The 24251-nt window shown below is 40.1% G+C and overlaps 1 protein-coding gene across 1 annotated transcript in view; it reads right to left on the bottom strand.

Moving 5' to 3' along the window:
• The window catches only part of LOC124717290 (zinc finger protein 771-like), a 199979-nt gene that overhangs the window by 34690 nt on the left and 141038 nt on the right, over positions 1 to 24251 (bottom strand). Inside the window, exon 6 of the mRNA XM_047244103.1 lies at positions 15754 to 15803. Coding sequence (XP_047100059.1) covers positions 15754 to 15803 — 50 coding nt within the window. The remainder of the gene's footprint in view (positions 1 to 15753; positions 15804 to 24251) is intronic.

Consider the following 24251-nt stretch of genomic DNA (forward strand, 5'->3'; position numbering starts at 1 on the left):
CGTCCATGGCGAGGTCCATCTATGCAACCACGACACCATGCGACGCAGTACAGGTGGGCCCAAAAACATGCCGAATGGACCAGCGAATGGACCACTCACATTCCCTTCACCAGTGAGTGCCGCATGTGCCTTCAAGCAGACAATTGTCAGAGATGTGTTTGTAGGCAACCTGATCAGACTGAACCCCTTAGACACACTGTCCAGCGAGTGCAGCAAGGTGGAGGTTCCCTGATGTTTTGAGGAGGCATTATGTCGAGCCGACGTACACCGCTGGTGGTCACAGAAGGCGCCGTAATGACTGTACAATACGTGAATGCCATCCTCCGACCAATAGTGCAATCGTATCAGCAGCATATTGGCGAGGCATTCGTCTTCACGGACGACAATTCGCTCCCCCATCGTGCACATCTTCTGAATCACTTCCTTCAGGATGATGACATTGCTTGACTAGAGTGGCCAGCATGTTCTCCAGATGTGAACCCTATCGATCATGCCTGGGATCGATTGGAAAGGGCTGTTTATGGACGATGTGACCCACCAACCACTCTAAGGATCTACACCGAATCGCTGTTGAGGCGTGGGACGACCTGGACCAACAGTGCCTTGATGAACTTGTGGATAGTATGCCACAATGAATACAGGCATGCATCAATGCAAGAGGACGTGCTACTGGGTATTAGAGGTACCGGTGTGTAGAGCAATATGGCCCACCACCTCTGAGGGTCTCGCTGTATGGTGGTACAACAAGCAATGTGTGGTTTTCAAGAGCAATAAAAAGCGCGGAAATGATGTTGATCTCTGTTCCAATTTTCTGTACAGGTTCCGGAACTCTCGGAATCGAGGTGACGCAAAAACTATTTTGATGTGTGTATTAATATAATCACTTGGATTCCTTGAGTTTAAAGATCCAGTGGTGAACATTATTTCTACTAATGAAGTAAAGATCAGATTAATATTACTGAATTTATTTGTAATGACTGGTCTAAGATATTCCAAGGCAGCTTCTAACCTTACAATCCCACGTTCTCAGTAACTATTATGAAACACTTGCTAAAAAAGACCTGTAACACTGCATTGCATTTCTGAGTGCATTATTTAGGAGATAAATAAATTCGAAAGTGAGCCGACTGTTGGTGATAGTGGGTGCTTCCCTAATGAAGGCAGCTGGAGTGTAGATGTACATGTAGATGCACATATCGCTGGCAAAATAATACCAACCCTTCCAATAAGTGGCACTTGTATTGTGGGTGCTGTACGTGCAAAAAGCTAAACAATGAAGAGCGATCTAGTCACAGTGTGGATAAACAAAGACGAACAAGGTATTTCAGCACTAGTCGTACCAGAACTGATTTTGAAGAAAGTTTTGCGGAATTGGGAAAAGGTGGAATTAACAGGACTATTTACATCAAAGGAAGCCTCGATGTGAGAGAAGCAGCGGGAATGACAAGAGATGGATTCGCAGTTAGCACCATATGGCACTCTGAAGGCAGCAGCAGTGCTTAGAAAATGATGGAGATGCTAAGGCAAACGAAAGCACATTACTTCAAACTGGCAGTAGAAAAGAAACTTGGCCCATTAGGTCATAAGAAGGAGGAAGGTATGAACAAACAGGCATAAGATGGTATTCTAAATGGACAGGAAATACACTCCTGGAAATGGAAAAAAGAACACATTGACACCGGTGTGTCAGACCCACCATACTTGCTCCGGACACTGCGAGAGGGCTGTACAAGCAATGATCACACGCACGGCACAGCGGACACACCAGGTACCGCGGTGTTGGCCGTCGAATGGCGCTAGCTGCGCAGCATTTGTGCACCGCCGCCGTCAGTGTCAGCCAGTTTGCCGTGGCATACGGAGCTCCATCGCAGTCTTTAACACTGGTAGCATGCCGCGACAGCGTGGACGTGAACCGTATGTGCAGTTGACGGACTTTGAGCGAGGGCGTATAGTGGGCTTGCGGGAGGCCGGGTGGACGTACCGCCGAATTGCTCAACACGTGGGGCGTGAGGTCTCCACAGTACATCGATGTTGTCGCCAGTGGTCGGCGGAAGGTGCACGTGCCCGTCGACCTGGGACCGGACCGCAGCGACGCACGGATGCACGCCAAGACCGTAGGATCCTACGCAGTGCCGTAGGGGACCGCACCGCCACTTCCCAGCAAATTAGGGACACTGTTGCTCCTGGGGTATCGGCGAGGACCATTCGCAACCGTCTCCATGAAGCTGGGCTACGGTCCCGCACACCGTTAGGCCGTCTTTCGCTCACGCCCCAACATCGTGCAGCCCGCCTCCAGTGGTGTCGCGACAGGCGTGAATGGAGGGACGAATGGAGACGTGTCGTCTTCAGCGATGAGAGTCGCTTCTGCCTTGGTGCCAATGATGGTCGTATGCATGTTTGGCGCCGTGCAGGTGAGCGCCACAATCAGGACTGCATACGACCGAGGCACACAGGGCCAACACCCGGCATCATGGTGTGGGGAGCGATCTCCTACACTGGCCGTGCACCACTGGTGATCGTCGCGGGGACACTGAATAGCGCACGGTACATCCAAACCGTCATCGAACCCATCGTTCTACCATTCCTAGACCGGCAAGGGAACTTGCTGTTCCAACAGGACAATGCACATCCGCATGTATCCCGTGCCACCCAACATGCTCTAGAAGGTGTAAGTCAACTACCCTGGCCAGCAAGATCTCCGGATCTGTCCCCCATTGAGCATGTTTGGGACTGGATGAAGCGTCGTCTCACGCGGTCTGCACATCCAGCACGAACGCTGGTCCAACTGAGGCGCCAGGTGGAAATGGCATGGCAAGCCGTTCCACAGGACTACATCCAGCATCTCTACGATCGTCTCCATGGGAGAATAGCAGCCTGCATTGCTGCGAAAGGTGGATATACACTGTACTAGTGCCGACATTGTGCATGCTCTGTTGCCTGTGTCTATGTGCCTGTGGTTCTGTCAGTGTGATCATGTGATGTATCTGACCCCAGGAATGTGTCAATAAAGTTTCTCCTTCCTGGGACAATGAATTCACGGTGTTCTTATTTCAATTTCCAGGAGTGTATAAAGACTGCAGAACATATGTTACAGGTGAAGAAACCAGAACCTTTCTTTGTACCGCCATACCGAATTCCATGAGCAAAGCGCAAAGCAGCTGGTAGAAAAACCTAGAAAATATTGAAACTAGATGTAATTGAGGAATCAGCCAGGCAGTATAACAGGAAATTTGATCTTGAGATGGACAGTGATATAAGTATTTTACCATGTGTGTGACTAGTAAGAAAATACACTGAGCTGACAATGTTAACGACGAAAGCAGCAGCATTTGTGTAGAGGTTTCAGTGCTAACAGACAAGTAACCCTGCACAAAATAACTGGAGAATCAATGTTGGACCTATGATGAAAATATCAGTTAGGTCACGGTGGCGTTAATGGGCTATGGCAGCAGATGAGTGATGTGAAGCCATGGACTCAGGCTGTAAACAATGCATTGTGCGAGTTGGTGGTGACTCCATAATGGTGTGGGCTGTGTTTACATGGAACCGTCTGGGTCCTCTGGACCAACTGAAACAATCATTGACTGGAAATGGTTATGTTTGGCTACTTGAAGACCATTTGCAGCTACGTTCCCAAACAACAATGGAATTTTTATGGTTGACAATGCAGCATATCATGAGGCCACAATTGTTCCCAACTGGTTTGAAGAATATTCTGGCAGTTCGAGTGGATGATTTGGCCAACCTGACTGCCCTACATGGATCCCATCAAACATTTATGGGTATCATAGAGAGTTCAGTTTGTGTACAAAATCCTGCACCGGCAACACTTTCCCAATTACAGCTGGCTATAGCGGCAGCACGGCTCAGTATTTCTGCAGGGGACTTCCAGCTAACTGTAGAGTCCACGCCACGTCAAGCTGTTCCAATAAGCCACCGACACAATGGTAGGAGATGTCCCGTAACTTTTGTCACCTCAGAGAGAGAGAGAGTTGGAGAGACAGGAGAATCTAGAGGCATTACCAGAAAAATTCAATGGAACAAAAACATTCAGCAGCATGGACCTGCAATGAGGCTGCTGGTAGGTACCATTCCATAAAGACTCGAGATGATATACTGCTTACTGATGTAAAAGCTTTCTATATCATGTGCTAACACTTAGCACAAATGTTTCAAGCATTACATTTGTACAAGCCTTGGACAGAGTTCTTGGCAAACACGTTGTGGAGGTGCACAGTGCTTTTGTTGCCGTTTTTGGGAAATGTTCCTGCAAGATGGTTTCACCTACCTTAGTATCCCCCATGCATTACGCTGTCTGATCTAGGGCAACATACAAAGTACCTGAGCCAGCAAAAGCTGAGAAAACAGGCTATAAGGGAACCATCTAAAGGGAAAGTTTTCCTCCCATTTGTAAAAGAAGTCACAGAATACATCAGCAGAGCACTAAGAAGTTGTAGCATTGCACAGTGTTTAAATGACCACATAAACTGTGTGAATATTAAAATACTCTAAAGGACCTACACCCTCCACTTGCCACAGCAGGAGCACATAAAATCCCTTGCACTTGCGTTCAAAATACATAGGAACAAAAACATTTGAGAAACACAGCTAAATTCTCAGTAATAGGTCATGCACTGGGACCAGAGAACCACTAAATCTATTTCTTTGATATTATGGTTTTACCCACATTTTGTTGCTATGTTAGGATGTGGTCACAGAAATTCAAAATCACAAAAACAACTTTAATAGAAAAGAACAACAGCTCAAATTAGACAAGTCATGGTCCTTAATGCTAAATAATGCAAAAAAGCATCAACTCTTCCCCACTAAAAGCTCCATAACACGCATTTGCGAAGCTCCGTGATCTTAGGCAATTGTCTGATGAGTCATGACCCGACAGTCACATGGATATGTATAAAAAGCCCAGTACCCTGCACTTGTTTAAGTTTGAAGCTGCTGCCTGAATCTTTATCACCTCTGACAATATCTCTAACATTGAGAGGTGAAACACTACGTATAAAACTATATTGACCACATTATCTTGGTAGATGATTGTTACAGCATCTGTGTGGTCACGAGTTACATTTTCTCATATGGCTCAGAGAGCCAATGGCAGCACAGCTTTTCATGCTGAATTTGTCACAAGTATATCTAGCTGCTGAGGCACGAGCAGTGGCAACATTGCGAAGCTTTTTCTGCCTTAATCTGCCTAACAAGCCTTCATCGTGCTTCAGCCTTCCAGATGATGTAACATTACGCCACTCCAGTCTCATGCTAGCCTGTGCCTCCCACCTGTTGGTGTTGGCGCCAAAGCTTTCCATATCTCATTCACAGCAATCCTTGAACCTCAATACATGACATCGTATGGCTCTTTCGGCTGCAGTAATGTTTCCAAGCATCACTTCACGTGGTAATCTCTCAGGACCCACAAAGTAGATGTGCCCCAGCCAGCGGAGTTTTCTCTGCTTCAAGATTGCTGAAAAGCTGTTGCAGTTATAGATAGTACTGTTTCATTGGTCACTCGGCCTTCCACGTTACTCAGAGGATGGATCTCAGGCACGCCACTCAGAGGATGGATCTCAGGCACGCCATGGGGAAAGCATTAAGGCAATGTTCTTGTTGGGCATATGTAGTCTGTGTTTCCAATGCATACAAAAGGATGCTCAGGACCCAAGTTTGATATACAAGAATGTTGGTGGTCAAAGAGAGTTTGTTGTTTTTCCAAACACATGTAGAGAGCTTACCAAAAGTAGTCCCAGCTCTTCCAATGCGAGCATCAATCTCCTCATCAATAGACATGTTTGATTCTATGGTGGATCCAAGATAGCAAATTTATCCACGACTTGCAGAATAGTTCCACCTAAAGTGATATTCAGCTGTGTATTAGCACCCTGAACCATAATTATGGTCTTACTGCTGTTTACATTCGTCAAGAAGAGGTGGCATGGATGACTAAACCTTGATATTAGCTCTCACAGCTCTTTTGCAGAGTTCACAATAATTGCAGCATCATCAGCATACAGGAGATCATGAGCAATTATCAGATAGCGTTTTGTCTTACTCTTCAGAAGACTGACGTTAGAAAGCCTTCCGTATTTCCTGGTATTCAGGTGTACTCCAAAGTTGCAATCCTCAGAAGCCACTTGGAGCAGAGCTGAGAAGAAAATTCCAAAAAGTGTGGGTGCCAATCTACAGTCTTGTCTTACACCACAGTTCATACTGAATGGTTCAGATGTGCTACCATCAAAGATTACAGAGCCATACATATTATCATTATTAAGGGCAACAAAGTTGGTGGACATCCAATTTTTTCCAATCTGCTCTAGACTATGGAGGCAAGAGACAGAGATGCCTAACAAGGTGCCATCAATCAGCTGTGATGAAGTAGTATTGCAGTCAAACAAATGAAGACATAAAACACTGGGACCAAGCAGTACAAATATTGAGCTTATAAAAGTTGTACCCACATTTCTTTATGAAATTCTGACAGGGTCTTTGACAAAGGTTTAAAAGATGATCAAATTCCTTATGAATAGAAAAAGGCATGTATTACTTCCATATAAAAAAAGATGACCAGAGGGAATGCAAAAATTACAGAGGGATTAGTGTGATGCCTTCAGTAGCCAGAGTTTTATGGAAGTGGATAGGAGAACAAATAGAAGAAATGGAAGAATAAAATGGTGTTCAAACTGGATGCTCCTGTACAGACAGAATATTTACTTTACAAACTTTAATACGGAATGGAAAGGCTAGAAATAAGAATATCCATTTGATATTTGTGGATCTACATAATGTTTATGACATGGTCCTACTAAGTAAGTTATGGGAGAGTATGTTGGAGAAGAGTATCTATTTATGTATTAGTTGTGAAAAAGTTTTACACAGCATGCACCAGTTGTGTGCCTATGACAAGGATGTACTTTAGTTGCTACTCTGCTCAAAACCTATTTACAGGAAGTTTTACAAAAATGGAAATATAAATATTGAGACATGGGAAGTCCAATTAGAACAAATGTTGTATAGATTACTTTTTGTGGGTGACCAAGAGATCATTGCAACAGATGAAGAAGATATGGAATATATATTCCGGAAACTCAGAACAGTATGAGCAATGGGATCTTACAATAAATCTTACCAAAACTCAATATCTTGCACTAGGAGAGAATGCGACAATGGATTCAGAAACTGGCATTGGCCAAGAAAAAGGGAGTAAAGCTTTAAATATCTTGGAGGAATGTTACCTAGTAGTGGAAGAAGCAGAGAAGAAATAAAACATAAAGTTGAACAATGCAAGAAGCAATCTGACAGTTAAATTCTGCCTTATGAAATAAAAAAAGTAACAACCAAAAACAAACTGCAAAAAGTACTGCAACATATGGGTCAGAAACCTGGGTAATTAATAAGAGAGATACACAAAGAATGCTTGCAATGGAAATGGATTACTGGAAGTTAAGTAATGGAATATCAAGATTGGATCATATAAGAAATGAAGAAATATGGAGGATAATATAAGCTGAAAAGACTATAATAGACACAACTGAAACAGACAGTTTAGTATAGGCATCTTGAAAGGGTGGGTGATACAAGATGGACAAAACAAGTAAGGCGGTGGATATTTCCTACAAGAAGAAAAAGATATAGAACACCAAGAATATGGAACCAGAATCGAGACAAAGAAATGCAAAACAGAGATCTGCAATATGGAGGCTGGATTGATAAGGAGCAATGGAAAATGGGAAGTGAGAGACAGTGACAACTATATTAAGCGTGCGCATCTGTGCACACATGCACACGCGAACATACGCTTAGACTTAAGTTAGCACTCATTTATTGTCTTCTCTCTGATAAGAGAATGATTTTAACAGACTACTGTTATGTGACAGACTGCCAGTCCACATAAAAAATGTACTTACTTTAATTGGTTTCTCCTTCATACAGCTGATGCACCACTTACCTACGTAACATGCCATATGTCATGCAACATAAACTTATGTCACTTTTTGTTATTGGCAAATACTTCACTTCAAATGTCATGTTTTTTTTCACTCTTCTCTTGTGTGTGTAACTTTTGTTTGCAGAGGCAAACATGGGTTAGTCAGCAAAAGTTTGTGATTACACCCTAGGTTTCCACAACCTAGAACTGATAGGACACTTCTCTTATGGCCAGGTTTCCACAAGGGAGAGGTGTCAACTAATGGATGGGTGGCGAATGTATTCATATCTACATGGTAGGGTCGCCACTAAAGCTCCAAACCCCCTCATCTTTCTACTTGTCATTATGAATGAACATCCCACCACTCAGAGTAGTACAATGTGTGGATAGCCAACTGCAGGCCCATGTTTCTTTCAGCAGGCATCATTTCAAGTAATGGTTGCTGCATTTGAAAAACTGATTTCCAGATGGTGCTTATATCTCATGATTTATAGATCTTACATGTAACGCATTTCGTTTCACACTTACTATAAGCTTGTTCCATTTTCATTTCTAGGTACTTTTGCTTATAAATTTTAACCTCATTTATTGTTCTTATACGCTGATGAACAAAAACATTGTGACCACTGTGAATCACAACATTGACTGCAGCCTGGTAAGGGTGTCCAAGAAGGAATGGTCAACATTTAGCGGTATGACAGGAACAGTCACTCAAAGCAAGAAAGCCTAGTAAACAGGGGCTTTAAATTTAAAATGTATACCTTAAAAGCTATGAACACATACAATGAAAGAAATCTCTTCTGCTGTGAGATCTCTGCTTGCATATTTTGGGAGAAGGTAGAATGGACCAAAACATGAGAAAAATTGTCTACTACACAATGGCTCTAAAATGTATATCTTAAGAGCTAAGGGCACTTGTTAAGTAGAAGAGGTGATTCACAGTAGCAAAGATGAACATGTGCTCACAGCTCCTAAGTTGTTCATTTTAGAGCCCAAGTTACTAATTGCTTTGGCTTCACACAATTGGTACTTTCTGTGATTACTGACCATTCCTCCTGGAACCCCCTCTCTAAGTGGAGCAAATACGAATGGGACATCATTTAGAGACAATACAGACCACAAATGGGAAAATCCATTCATGTAAGCAACTTTAAGGAGGAGGGCAGACTGTTGCGGTCAGGTATCAATATACAGGTTGTGTGTGATTTCCTGATTTCTACAAACTTTGACATGTGTGATCAATTAAAACCAACTAATGAGCAAATGAATTGAACTTTGATCTTTGGCTGGTTTTCAAAACAAATACCCTGGGTTTGACAACAATTAGTAAAAATTGGGAGAAATAATGGAATAATCAGGAGGCAGGAGAAAAAGTGGAGAGTCTGGAGTCTTCCACCCACACTGGGAGAGCTGGCAGGCATGAGTATATGTTCCTTGTACTGGGCTGCACAGGAGGTTTCTTACTTACTGCGTTTAAGTTGTTTATGTGAACCACTGTGTATATCCTACTCAATTTGAAACACACATCCATTTCTGTCATCAGCCACTATACCGTGAGATCACTCAACCCCACTACCTATTTTGTATACGAGGGCTGTACATATCTAATTTTTTTGAAATTTGAAAAAGTTCTTATTGAGAGAATGTGGATTTATAGCAATAAGCTGCCTGCTGCTCATACTGATGTGGTGCTCACTCTGAAAGCATTAACGTAATTGTCACAGTTAAAGGGTAGCAAGTATTTGAAGAAATTTCAGGATCACAGCAGGTCATCTTTCACTAGAATCCATGACAATTCAACTGGACACCTGCGAGCCATCTCATGTGAGCCACCATTGTCTGATGGAGGCTTACCCCACTCTGCAATTTATTAGAAGGCAGTATGCGTGTATTCTACACACACTAAGATCATAATGGCAAGACTGACCACAGTACTGGCAGGACTACAGGATTCAGCTGTCCTAAGAATTACAGCTTCCTTTGGCCATCAGCACACTCTTCCATCTTTATTTACAGAAAATCGTGGAAATAATGGGGCTCCATGAATTTTTCGAGCATTACTCACTATCGTAGCTCATCAGATTCTCTGTCATGTTCATTTCTATGGATTTTTTTTTAATAATGGGATCCCATAAGATGTTGCTGTGGCCAAAATTAGTGTTTATCATACATTATTCAAAGACCAGTGGAGATACAATGCTCAGCAATAGCAGACTTTATTAGTGGCGAAAGGCAAGTACAGCATTCTTCCACAGTGTGCAGTCTGGCCTATGTAAGCCATACCACATTGGCAAGCTACTTTCTAAATTCCAGCCTCCTGCAATTACTAGTTGTTCTCCTCTGGTCCCAGGTCTAAAGAAATACTGGCAACAAGTGGAAGAAAAGCTAGAGATTTCACAGGTGTGGCCTTGAACAGTAAGTCCCTTCCAAATGCTCCAGTCATGCTGAGAGTTATTATAAAGAGCTGTCAAATACAAGTGCTCCATCTGGAATATGAGGGTAAATAAATAAATAATAATAATAATAATAATAATAAAAGAACAAACCACTAATAGGGCTAACCCCCTTTTAGTGTGATTAGTTCGTTCAGGACAGAACTAATGAAGCCTCGGACAAGCGCTGTCATGGTCGGGGAAGACGCTTGAACCCTATGCCCGTCCACAATAGTAACGACACTGCTAGCCGCACAAAAAATGATTTAAATCCAAATAGAGGTGTTTTGCAGGATATGCTTCCTGCAACCACTCTAGATGGAAAACAAAGACAGAGGATGAGATGGTCAGATGAAGTTAACCGACACCTCATGTTATGTTATTACCAAGCAACAAACTTAGGAACCAACACAACTGGATACAGATCACAAGTATACACAACATTTATTACCAGATACCCAGAATTAAAATTTTTAACAGAACAACGACTAGCTGATCAGATTCGTGTAATAATAAAAAATAACAGGATACCCCAGTCAAAATTAAAAAACATCAAACAACAAGTACAACAAATACTGGAACAAAATAATGTGCAATCAGAAGAAGAAGAAAATACAGTAATGGACTCAAACATCCCAGAGCAAACAAAGAAAGAACAACATGCATCAATTAAACAATCAGAGGAAACCGAAATCTTAAGACAGCCACCACAACAAGCACAAATAGAACATGAAATGACACACAGGTTAGGTATAGAAGAAAAATTTCCAGTGACATATATAGAATACAAAGACACAAATACAGACATTAGACCATTCTTGCATAGACCACCAAATAACCCACAAGTTGAAACAACAATAACAACTATCAACACAATCATACACAAAAAATAAATGAAAATACAACTATGGAAGAGTTACAACTACTGGTTTATGTAGGAGCACTCACTACACTAAATATACACACTAGGCAGAGATCAGAACCAACCAACACACAGAAGAAACCCACAAAACCAGCATGGCAACACAGGCTACAGATCAGAATAGAAAAACTGAGAAAAAGACATCCGACAGCTAACACAATTTATAAGAAATGAATTATCAGACAAAAAATGAAAAAGGTTAGGTAAAATCTCACAACAAGAAGCGATAGAGCAATTAGATGAAAAGAAGCAGAAATTACAAGCATTGGCCAAACGACTTAGAAGATACAAAAAAGGTGAAAATAGAAGGAAACAAAACCAAACATTCAACACAAACCAAAAGAAATTTTACCAGACAATAGATAACACACACATTAAAATAGACAATCCACCCAACATAACAGACATGGAACACTTCTGGAGAAACATATTGTCAAACCTGGTACAACATAACAGACATGCACGGTGGATACAAGCAGAAACAGACACATACAAGATGATACCACAAATGCCTGAAGTGATAATTTTGCAACATGAAGTCACCCGAGCAATTAATTCTACACACAATTGGAAAGCCCCTGGAAAAGATAAAATAACAATTTTCTGGCTAAAGAAGTTCACCTCAACACATTCACATCTAACTAAATTATTTAACAATTACATTGCAGACCCATACACAGTCCCTGATACACTTACACAAGGAATAACTTATCTGAAACCTAAAGATCAAGCAGACACAGCAAACCCAGCAAAATATCGCCCCATAACATGCCTACCAACAATATACAAAATATTATCTTCAGTCATTACACAGAAATTAATGACACATACAACACAGAACAAAATTATAAATGAAGAACAAAAAGACTGCTGCAAAGGAGCACGAGGATGTAAAGAGCAACTGATAATAGATGCAGAGGTGACATATCGAGCTAAAACTAAACAAAGGTCGCTGCACTACGCATACATTGATTACCACAAAGCTTTTGATAGTGTACCCCACTCATGGTTACTACAGATATTGGAAATATACAAAGTAGATCCTAAATTAATACAGTTCCTAAACATAGTAATAAAAAATTGGAAAACCACACTTAATATCCAAACAAATTCAAATAATATTACATCACAGCCAATACAGATTAAGCGTGGAATATACCAAGTAGACTCATTAAGTCCTTTCTGGTTCTGCCTTGCTCTGAACCCACTATCCAACATGCTAAATAATACAAATTACGGATATAATATTACTGGAACATACCTACACAAAATCACACATTTGCTATACATGGATGATCTAAAACTACTGGCAGCAACAAATCAACAACTCAACCAATTACTAAAGATAACAGAAGTATTCAGCAATGATATAAAAATGGCTTCTGGAACAGACAAATGTAAGAAAAGTAGCATAGTCAAGAGAAAACACACTAAACAAGAAGATTACATATTGGATAACCACAGCGACTGCATAGAAGCGATGGAAAAAACAGATGCCTATAAATATCTAGGATACAGATAAAAAATAGGAATAGATAATACAAATATTAAAGAAGAACTAAAAGAAAAATATAGACAAAGACTAACAAAAATATTGAAAACAGAATTGACAGCAAGAAACAAGACAAAAGCTATAAATACTTATGCTATACCAATATTGACCCACTCATTTGGCGTACTGAACTGGAGTAACACAGACCTAGAAGCACTCAATACACTTACACAATCACAATGCCACAAATATAGAATACATCACATACACTCAGCAACAGAAAGATTCACATTAAGCAGAAAGGAAGGAGGAAGGGGATTTATCGGCAGAAAAAACCTACATTATGGACAGGTAGACAATTTAAGAAAATTCTTTACAGAACGAGCAGAAACTAGCAAAATACACAAACCAATCACTCATATAAATACATCTGCTACACCACTGCAATTTCATAACCACTTCTACAACCCTTTAGATCACATAACATCAACAGATACAAAGAAAGTAAATTGGAAAAAGAAAACACTACATGGCAAGCACCCATATCATCTAACACAGCCACACATCGATCAAAACGCATCCAACACGTGGCTAAGAAAAGGCAATATATACAGTGAGACGGAAGGATTCATGAGTGCAATACAGGATCAAACAATAAACACCAGATATTACAGCAAGCATATTATTAAAGATCCCAATACCACAACAGATAAATGCAGACTTTGCAAACAACAAATAGAAACAGTAGATCACATCACAAGCGGATGTACAATACTAGCAAATACAGAATACCCCAGAAGACACGACAATGTAGCAAAAATAATACATCAACAACTTGCCATACAACATAAACTAATAAAACAACACGTTCACACATACAAGTATGCACCACAAAATGTACTGGAGAATGATGAATACAAATTATACTGCTACAGAACCATTATAACAGATAAAACAACACCACATAACAAACCTGACATCATACTCACCAATAAAAAGAAGAAATTAACACAACTAATCGAAATATCCATACCCAATACAGCAAATATACAGAAGAAAACAGGTGAAAAAATTGAAAAATACATCCAACTGGCTGAGGAAGTCAAGTATATGTGGCATCAGGATAAAGTTGACATTATACCAATTATACTTTCAACTACAGGAGTCATACCACGCAATATCCAACAGTACATCAACGCAATACAGCTACATCCAAACTTACATATACAACTACAGAAATCTGTAATTATTGATACATGTTCAATTACTCGAAAGTTCCTAAATGCAATGTAACATATACCGTACAGTTAAAAGGAAGTCACGCTTGATCAAGGTCCGTGTCACTTTCCATTTTTAACCAGAAATAACGTCTGAGAAAAGGATAATAATAATAATAATAATAATAATAATAATAATAATAAAATATTACAACTTTTGAGCACATGTGCTACATCAAGGAGATTAACAATAATGTGCATCAGTTCAGTTGTGGGGCAATACAAGCACTTGTGGATTTTATGCTTTCGTGTGAATATCAAGGTAAGAAAAACTATATTGTAAGTGACAATATTTTATGAGCAGCTGAACATTCTGTTCATTATCATGTTGCAGAGACTATATTCACCTGTGGTGCAAGAATCAAGCTCCCCCTCATAAACACGAAGTTATTGCCACACAATTATACATGTCAGAACAAAATGCACATATATATTTTGCAAAGCTGTATCCACAGGCAAGATGATTTGTGGTTACAAATTATCCAAACACAGTATCAATTAAAGTTAACTTACAAATGAGTATAGAGATTTATCTTGTCTCGATAGATGAACAATTTCACCCGACATCCATACAATTTTGAAACTTCAGCTATAACTTTATACAGTGCTAATATTTTGCAGTAAACCATTCAACCATCTGGAGAATGAGCCTGAAAGACTGACGGCAAACCGCTCTCATCTACCTTATATATCAGTAGGGCAAGTGAAGTGTGTATGAGTACATAGTAAATCTTGTGGAAGAAACAGCAAGTGGATGGCAGGGAAACAAGCTACCATGACCTCACTGCAAAGAATGTTGTTTCACAATTCTGGTCAACAGGGGAACAATACTGTTGTCAATGATAGTTAAATACTGCTAGTGCCAAGGGCCCACACTTTCTCAAGCTTAAAACCATCATCACAACTGATATGAATCATTCATCAAATGTATTTCTTTAGCTTTCCTGTGACACGAATCAAAGAATGATGAAACAGATGTTGAAATTTAAATGTTCTCACAGCCCAGTCTGTAACTTGCCCGTATAGCATTTGACCGTGGCAGAATTATAAGGCTGTAGCAAGCAGGTATAGAGTTTACATAAGTAAAGTATGTCTGATATTCAACAAACCACACTGGCAAAGAATCTTTTAAATGCCTGCCTTCTGTAGAATCAAGTCATCCTACACAGAGCCAACAAGTGTGGCAAAGAAATAATTGAGACTCATTTTCTTCAATAACTTTTTTGAGAAGTCCAAGTTTTTCCTTTAGATGGCCCTTACCAGCAATCATACGTGCCCTGCACACAATTGTATTGGGAATACAATTGGTGTAATTAAATGGAATTCATGGAAAGTTTCTCACCATGAGGACATTCTACGAAAGTGCAAATACCTGCAAACGATGACAGGCTTAAAACATTCTGAGTTCAACACCATTTCCTCAAAATCTTCATGGAGAACTTACCAAAGGTTCACATGTGTAATTTTGAAGTGTGTGTGTTCCCCATCCCTGTAGATACAAATTAATTACAGGAACACATGATGTTGTTGGAATAGGAAGTGACTGTGCCAGGCGATCAAGTGTGTGACCATTATATACACCAGTCAATGGCATTGTGTGTCTAGTCTTATTTTCTGCCACCCCACTTAACAGGTGAAGCTCCAAAACAACCCATACACAAAACGAAAAAGAAGAGAAACATACAATAGTACAATACCTTTTGGGTTCACTGCCACTACTTGTCGATTCTACTTCATGTTTGAGCTCCTGAAAAAATGATGAAGGGCACCTATAATAATAAACAATAATCAGTGTTCAGGCAGCTGAAATGAGATTTCTATGGAACATCAAAGGATTTCATCTCTCATATTAGTCCCAAATGACAACATATTGAAATGAATAAATATGAATCCAACAATGTCACATGATGTCTCATCTGATTAGCCAGCCTGGTCTGAATATGTACAATGGCAATGGAAAGAAGGTTGCCTAAGATTAAAAGAAATACATTTCCTGTGGGAAAAGTCATGTGGATTGATCGTGCAAGCAGTGGAGTGCTTCACAAAACTGGAACATGCTTCATGCCTAATCTTGGATAGATGATGGTGATTAATTACAATGAATCACGTTACCTTCCATTAGGAACATGGGTGCACTCAGCAACTGTTATTTGATTTATAAATTACAGAGCACAGCAAACAATTGTCCTTTTGTGCATATTTTATTTGGCATTCATTTGCCAAATAAAACCTGCAAAACAGGATGACTGATTGCTGTGCTCTACAATTTATAAATCATAATGAAATTAAATCCAAAATGCAACACTTTTTTTGCCAGGAGTCTTCTAATGGGTTTGATGAAGTCTCCAACAATTTCCTCTACTGTGTCAATTTCTTCATAGCATCTACATCCAACCTTTTCAGTTATTTGTTGTATGTATTCTAATCTCTACCTTCCTCTACAACTTTTGCCATACATAGTTCCCACCAGTGTAATGGAAGTTATTCCTTGATCTCTTAAAATATTTGCCACAATTCTATCACTTCTTCCAGGAAGTGCTTGTCATTCATTCCTTTCCTCAACACCCCTGATGAGAATTTTGACATTTCTTAGCAGTTCACTAAATGTTCAGCATCCTTGTATAGCAACACATTTCAAACACTTTGTTTCTCTCCTTTTCTCATCTTCCACAATCCACAATTCACTTCAACATAATACTGAACTCCAGATGCATAATCTCAGAAGTTTCTTCTTCAAATTAAGGCCAATGTTTGAACTAGTAGTTTCTTTTGGTGAGGAATGCCCCCTTTATCAGAGTTAATTTTTTTACCTTCCTTGCTTCATGCATTTTGTGTTATTTTGCTTCAGAAGTAGTGAAATTCATTCACTTTGTCTACCACATGGTCACAAAATATGGTGCTATGTTCATCAGTAATCTCATTTCTGTTGCTCCACAACACTTTCTTCTTTCTTTGGTTTACTTTCAATCCATATTCTTTGCTCAGTAAATTGTACATTCCATTCAGTGGGTCCTGTCATTCTTACTTTCACAGAGGATAGAACTGTCCTCAGTGAATCTTATCATCAACAGCCTTTCACTCTGATTTTGATCCCACTCCTGACTCTTCCATTTCCTTCAACGTTGCTTTGATAAAAAGGCTAAATAGTAGAGATGAACTTTCTGCCTGCCAATGCCATTCTCAATCCAAGCATTTCTGTTTAGGTTTTCATTTCTTTTGCTGCTTCTTAGTCACTGTGTATGTTTTATTTTACCCATCTTACCCAACTTTTCTGAAGTTCTCAAACATCTAGTACCACTTTATAGTGCCAATCACTTTATCTAGATTGACAAATACAACAAATGTGTTGAGTTTCTTTAGACTTGCATCATTTATCAAGTACACACATAAATTCAGTTTGATAAATTGCTGGCTATTGTACTCATCTAGCAATGTCTGTTGGGACTAGCTCCACAACTACTTTTACCAATGCATTTTATTGTAGCAATCACAGTTACAATTCGTTCTAATTCACTATTTCATTTTATTTATTAGGCATTTAATTACTAATCCACATTCTTTTTTACTTCAGACTGACTAAAATCTGGAAACTTCTTTAGACATTATTCTTGTGTATGAACAGAGATCAGGATATTCATTCACAATGTATTTGGCAAATAATTACAGTCATAAGTAACCAAATGACGTTATTTCTTGTGTTGTGTTCAGAGTCATATAACACATTTTGCATGTTAACACTTTTACCTTTATGTACAACTCGCCACAAATATTTATATATGCCACAGAATGCTTAAATTTTTGAAATCTACTTAGGAAAGAAATCTTCCACTTCAATATGACCATCTGATCAATCCACAGTTTTCAACAACGAAGTTGGAAAAACAACAGATGCCTCATGAGTACAATTGTGCCACCTTTAGCTGTAGGTAGATGATGTCCTGCTTGTTCAATATTTTTTTTTTTTTACAAATATTATTTCTGCTTGCACAGAACTAGCCACGGTACATTTATTAATATGCTAGAAGGGATAAACTTGGATATCTATCAATTTTTCTTTTACATGTAACAGAGGATCCACAATGAAATATGAGGAACTTTATCTGCCACATGCATGAAAGTAAGAGGTATTATGTTACAACTAAGGGATATTGATACCATACCGGAGAATTTTTTATGAGGTAATATTTACTACAAGAATGTGTAATGTAATGGGACTGACACTGTTCATTATTCATGAAATGTGTGTTATACATGTTGCATATTTGATAAATAATTTATAAATTTATCGTTAATACAATAAACATACACCAAAGAGCTAAAGAAACTGGTACACCTGACTAATAGCACGTAGGGTCCCTGTGAGCACGCAGAAGTGCTGCAACATGATGTGGCATGGACTCGACTAATGTCTGAAGTAGTGCTGGAGGGAAATGACACCATGAATCCATAAATCTGTAAGTGTACAATGGGGTGGGGATCTCTTCTGAACAGCACGTTGTAAGGCACCCCACATATGTTCGATAGTATTCATGCCTGGGGAATTTGGTGGCCAGTGAAAGTGTTTAAACTTAGAAGTGTGTTCCTGGAGCCACTCTGTAGCAATTCTGGTTGTGTAGGGTGTCGCATTGTCCTGCTGGAATTGTCCAAGTCCATCAGAGGGCACAATGAGCATGAATGGATGCAGGTGATCAGGCAGGATGTTAATGTATGTGTCAAATGACAGTCGTATCTAGACGTATCAGGAGTCCCATACCACTCCAAATGCACATGCCTCACACCATTACAGAGCCTCCACCAGCTCGAACACTCCCCTGCTGACAAGCAGGGTCCACAGATTCGTGAGGTTGCCTCCATACCTGAGCACATTCATCCACTCGATACAATTTGAAATAAGATGCATCCAACCAGGCAACATGTTTCCAGTCATCAACAGTCCAACGTCAGTGTTGACAGACCCAGGTGAGGCATAAAGCTCTCTGTAGTGCAGTCATCGAGGGTACACGAGTAGGCCTTCTGTTTCGAAAGCCCATATCGACGATGTTTCATTGGATGGTTCATGCTAACACTTTTTGATGGCCCAGCACTGAAATCTGCAGCAATTTGCAGAAGGGTTGCCTTCTGTCACATTGAATGATTCTCTTCAGTTGTCGTTGGTCCTGTTCTTGTAGGATCTTTTTCCAGCTGCAGCAATGTTGGAGATTTGATGTTTTACCGGATTCCTGATATTCAAGGTACACTCATGAAATGGTCATACAGGAAGATCCCCACTTCATTGCTACCTCGGAGATGCATCGATTGTGCGCCAACTATGACACAATGTTCAAACTCACTTAAATTTTGGTAACCTGCCATTGTAGAAGCAGTAACCGATCTAACAACTGCACCAGACGTGTGTTGTCTTATATAGGCATTGCTGATTGCACACCATATTCTGTCTGTTTACATATGTCTGTATTTGAATATGCATGCATATACCAGTTTCTTTGGCACTTCAGTGAACTTTACTCTATAAAACAATAACATAAATATAAGAACAAAATTGCTACTAAAACGTGGGGAGATAGGTGCCTGTATTGTACCAGCTCTAATTTGTGCCACTGCTGTAAAATTTGTCACTCCTGTACTAACCAAAATTTAGCAACCTCAGCATGGTCTATGTGCTTCTTGGAGCTGCATCATCAGCTGAGAGCTCTGTGTTTGAGGAACAGATGAGATGAAGACAGTACTGATTTTGTTGTAGTTTTCATCCAACTTTGTGAAGAGAATTACTGTTGTACAGCAAATGGCAACAATGCTTTATTTATGGGTGAATATACATGAAATAAACTTAATTTTCAGAAAGTCATGAATCTATTCATTGTGGTATGTTCATTGGAAATTGATAAAGAGTAAAAAAAAAAAAAAAGGTGACATGGTCTGTAATGTGCCACTAAGTTTCCAATATTGTACCAGTGCAATTTGAGAAACCTGCTCTTCTAGTGAGCTTTAAAAAGAGAGTTAAGTGTTACTAGTGCTACATAAAGTTTAGAAACAGTATGGAGAATTTTCTAATGTGTTACTTATAGTCAGTAATAAGTAATCATTTTTTATTACAGGTGATATGGAATCTGTAACTCAGATAACTGCATTTAGCTGTAACCACATATCTAACTAGGCATTATGGATCGAATTAATGGGCACACACATATATATTGTTCCTAAGCCAACAATTAAGAGCTATGTTGAAAATAATATCGTAAATGCAAACTGGGATATAAAAAAATTTTGATTTCAGTAAAATGTTTCCCACTGAGGTTGAAAATAATTTGCAGAAGCATATTCTTACATTTGAGGAGGCAATGTTCGGTTTAAGCATGTTGGACATAAGAAAACTTGCGTCCGACATCCCAAACGGAAATTGACTGCCCTGAAATTTCAACACAGATGCAGCCATGGCAAGCAAAAAGTGGACTGAAGGTGTCCATCCAAAAATATTGCCAAAGCTAAAGGAAATTATGAAATGTCCATACAAAATTTCCAAAACCAAGTCAAAACAAAATTTCCAAAACCTAGCCAAGGACCCTGTGAGCTGTAGGTTTTTTTTTTTTTTTTTTTCTTCTGGCCTTTTCTATTATACAATACTCTTTCACTTTCATGCTTTGCAACCATTTTCACGCTTCTTCCCATGATGATTTTTCCCAGAGTCTACTTCTGTCCTAGAAATATGTGAAAGCTTGAATCTTCAATTTGATAGTCACCTGCAATAAATTTTCATATCCTGTATTCCATTTTCTTACAGATCGCTTTATACCCTTAGGATCCAGCTTAGTTTAGTTCTCTTATTCACAAGAAACTGCATTAACTGACGTGTCAACCTCCCACAGTCCATTATAAAGGTGTGTCTGAAAAACATGCCCCTTATTTTCCTAGTGGTATCTGAGCTTCTCCCTATGCGGGCATGCAGTTCCTGATTTGCTTGTCTTCTATATTGACCATCATTCTTCACAGTCCAAATATCCTCCTGAGAATTCTTTGTTCCACTTCATGAGTCTGAATTTAGCCACTTATGAAATTACTGTGTGTAAGTGTGCATAACACTTTTTAACATAACAAAAGGAAAAAAAACTGTATTTATGCTATTAAAAAGGAGTGTTCATAAATCATCTTTATTGTAAAGATTTTAGACAGAAATATTAAATAACTTATCCCACGACTGGTTATTTTACTTGCTGGTGAATCGTCCAGGTTGTATGGCAAAGGTCTGAGAAACTTCTTTTTCCTCACATTTTGTCCATAGCTAGTGTCAAGGTATTGCAGATGCCGTAATATTTATGCTAGTGGTGTAGCCCTCTCCATCTGGCTGTGTGTGGCTGGGTACTGTACTGTATGGCCAGCAGACAAAGAGGGAAGAGAGGTTGCTGGAGTAGGAGTAGCGGAAATCCATCTGCATTTTGCTGTATCCTGTGAGATGAACAGTGTTGGGCATGCTCGTATCATATTGCTGCTAACAAGGGTTTGCCTGTGGCACTCCATTGGTATCCTTCACCCCTCTCGACTAGAGTCTCATGAATTTCTATCTCAATGGATTCCTTTACGATGCTGACCCAAAAGCCTGTTGTCAGGCACAGCATCTTGGTGTTCTGTAAATCAGAGGTGCGGTCTTCCTTGATGATATGCTATGCTATGCTATGCTATGCTCCACTCTCCTATCACTGATTTACCTGTGTGTCCCAGTCGCACATGCCTGATGTGCTCTCTCAACATTCTGAATTAGAGCAGTGTGTTTGTACAGTATATTGTTGGCCACACTCACAGGCAATGCTACAAATCTCACGTATGTTTAGTTTAAGTGGATCTTTCAGAGAGCCAAGTGACTCATCTTTGGCAGTGATCTGAAGACAGTTTTCATGTTGGATTTTGCAAGTACCATCACAATTTTGGATGAGAGCAGTCCTAGGTAAGGAGGGAACATGAGTGTGTTTTCTTCCTCTTCCCAGTTTGGTGTGTCTTCTCTCTTCTTTGATGCCCTTTTAATCTGTGCTTCAGAGTGCTCATGAGAGCAGTCCTAGGTAAGGAGGGAACATGAGTGTGTTTTCTTCCTCTTCCCAGTTTGGTGTGTCTTCTCTCTTCTTTGATGCCCTTTTAATCTGTGCTTCAGAGTGCTCATTTTTATGGAACACTTCCTGTAGGTGTTATAGTTCGGCTGGGAGACATTCTTTACTGCAGATGATGTGCACCCTATGTACAAGGTTGGTCTGCACTGTTTGCTGTTGTGCTCGATAGTGGCAGCTCTTCACATGTAGGTACAGGTCTGTAAGAGTCTTATTCGAATATACTGAATGACTTAGTACCATCTGCTCCTTCTTTATTAGCATGTCAACAAAAGGGAGACAACTACTGTTCTCTATTTCTATAGTGAAAACAGTGTTTTGATGGCTGGTGTTTAGGTGGTCCAGAAACCCATCCAGTACCTGTCCATCACACTCCAATACCAGAAAAGTATCGTTGACATAAGAGGAATAAATGCTCGGGGATACTGCTGAGCCATAGAGATTTGCGATCCCAGGACCCAGTGAGCAGCCCGTGGTCACTCTGTGCATCTGTTCATAAAACTCTCCATTGCATTTTAAGTAGCTGGTCATCAGAGAATGTTCAAAAAGTGTAAATATTTGCAGCTCGAAATGCTGAGACAGCAGCAACAATCGGTCTTGCAGCAGTACATTCGTGAATAGTGACAATGCCAAAACTCATGAGCTTGTCAACTCTCTGTAATTGCATGTCCTTAAGTACTTTCATGAAATCAGCGAAGTTATCATGATGATTACAGTGTCCCACAACGGGTTTTAGAAGTGATGCCAGATATTTGGTCATCCTTTAGTGGGTGAATTAGCGGTGTTGAGTACTGGCCGCAAAGAGACCCCTTCCTCATGGATTTTAGCCAGTTCATTTGCTGGCACCCTGGGACACAGCCACTTCTTCACTACCTCTGGTAGATCTGAGTTCTTCAGTAGAGCCACCGTTTCCTCAATCACCATCACCTGAGAACTATATTTAACAGGTGCATTATCAGTGGCACGAAGGAAGTAATTCGAGGCTTGTCAGAGGATGAAGTGGACGAGATCACACAGGAAACATGCAGGACCATCGACAAATATCAACTTCTGAAAATGAATATGACTGTGGCATAACAGGAGACCATCTGATCAGTGAGAGAAGATGCTGATACTATTGTCCTTCCAGCACACAAAGAGGCTGTAACGACTCTGGTGCACGCCGATGATTACCGTCACAAAATTGGTTTACTGCTGCAGCACCCACCCTACACGGAACTCGAGAAGGATCCAACCTCGATGATGACCAAGAAAATTGTGACTCTGCTTAACTCAAATCTACCAGATGTAGTGAAGGAGTGGTGTATCCCAGGGTGCCAGCAAATGGACTTGCCAACATCCACAAGGAAGGGCTGCCTCTGCAATCAATACTGAACACGATTAATACACAGAGTTATTCACACAATTATGGATAGGCCAAATATCTGACATCACTTCTCAAACATCTTTGTGAGACACTGTGGCATCATGATAAGAACTCTGTCGATTTCATTAAAGTACATGCGACTATGAAGAGATGAGCTGTTTGTGAGTTTTGATGTTATACTGCTGTTCACATATGCACCTCTGCAAAACTGCTTGGTGTTGCTACTTCAACATTTCAAGCTGCAAATAGTTGAACTTTTTGAACATGCTCTGATGGCCACCTACTTCAAGTGCAATGGAGAGGTTTATGAACAGTTGGACGGAGTGGCCACGGGATCCCCACTGGCTCCAAGGATCGCAAATCTTTACCTAGAAGTGGCCCTAAAACCACTTAGCAAAAACCCAACCATTCCCTCCACTACGATGACAATACTTTTCTGGTAAGGGAGCAAGGCAGAAAGGTTTTCGATGAGTTCCTGGGCCACCTTAACATACATACATCAAAACACTGCTTTATGTCGAAAAAGAGAACAGTTGTCTCCCTTTCTTGGACATTGGCAGATGTTATACTAGGCAATTCAGTATATAGGAACAAGACCTGTACCTGCATGCAACAAGCTGCCTTCATCCAGCACAATGGCCTGCAGTGCTTACCACCACAGTACATGGGACACACATCATCTGCAATATACAATCTCCGAGCTGAACTACAATATTTCAAGGACATGTTCTACAAAAGT

The sequence above is a fragment of the Schistocerca piceifrons genome, chromosome 9 (assembly GCF_021461385.2).
Source record: "Schistocerca piceifrons isolate TAMUIC-IGC-003096 chromosome 9, iqSchPice1.1, whole genome shotgun sequence".
NCBI lineage: Eukaryota > Metazoa > Arthropoda > Insecta > Orthoptera > Acrididae > Schistocerca > Schistocerca piceifrons.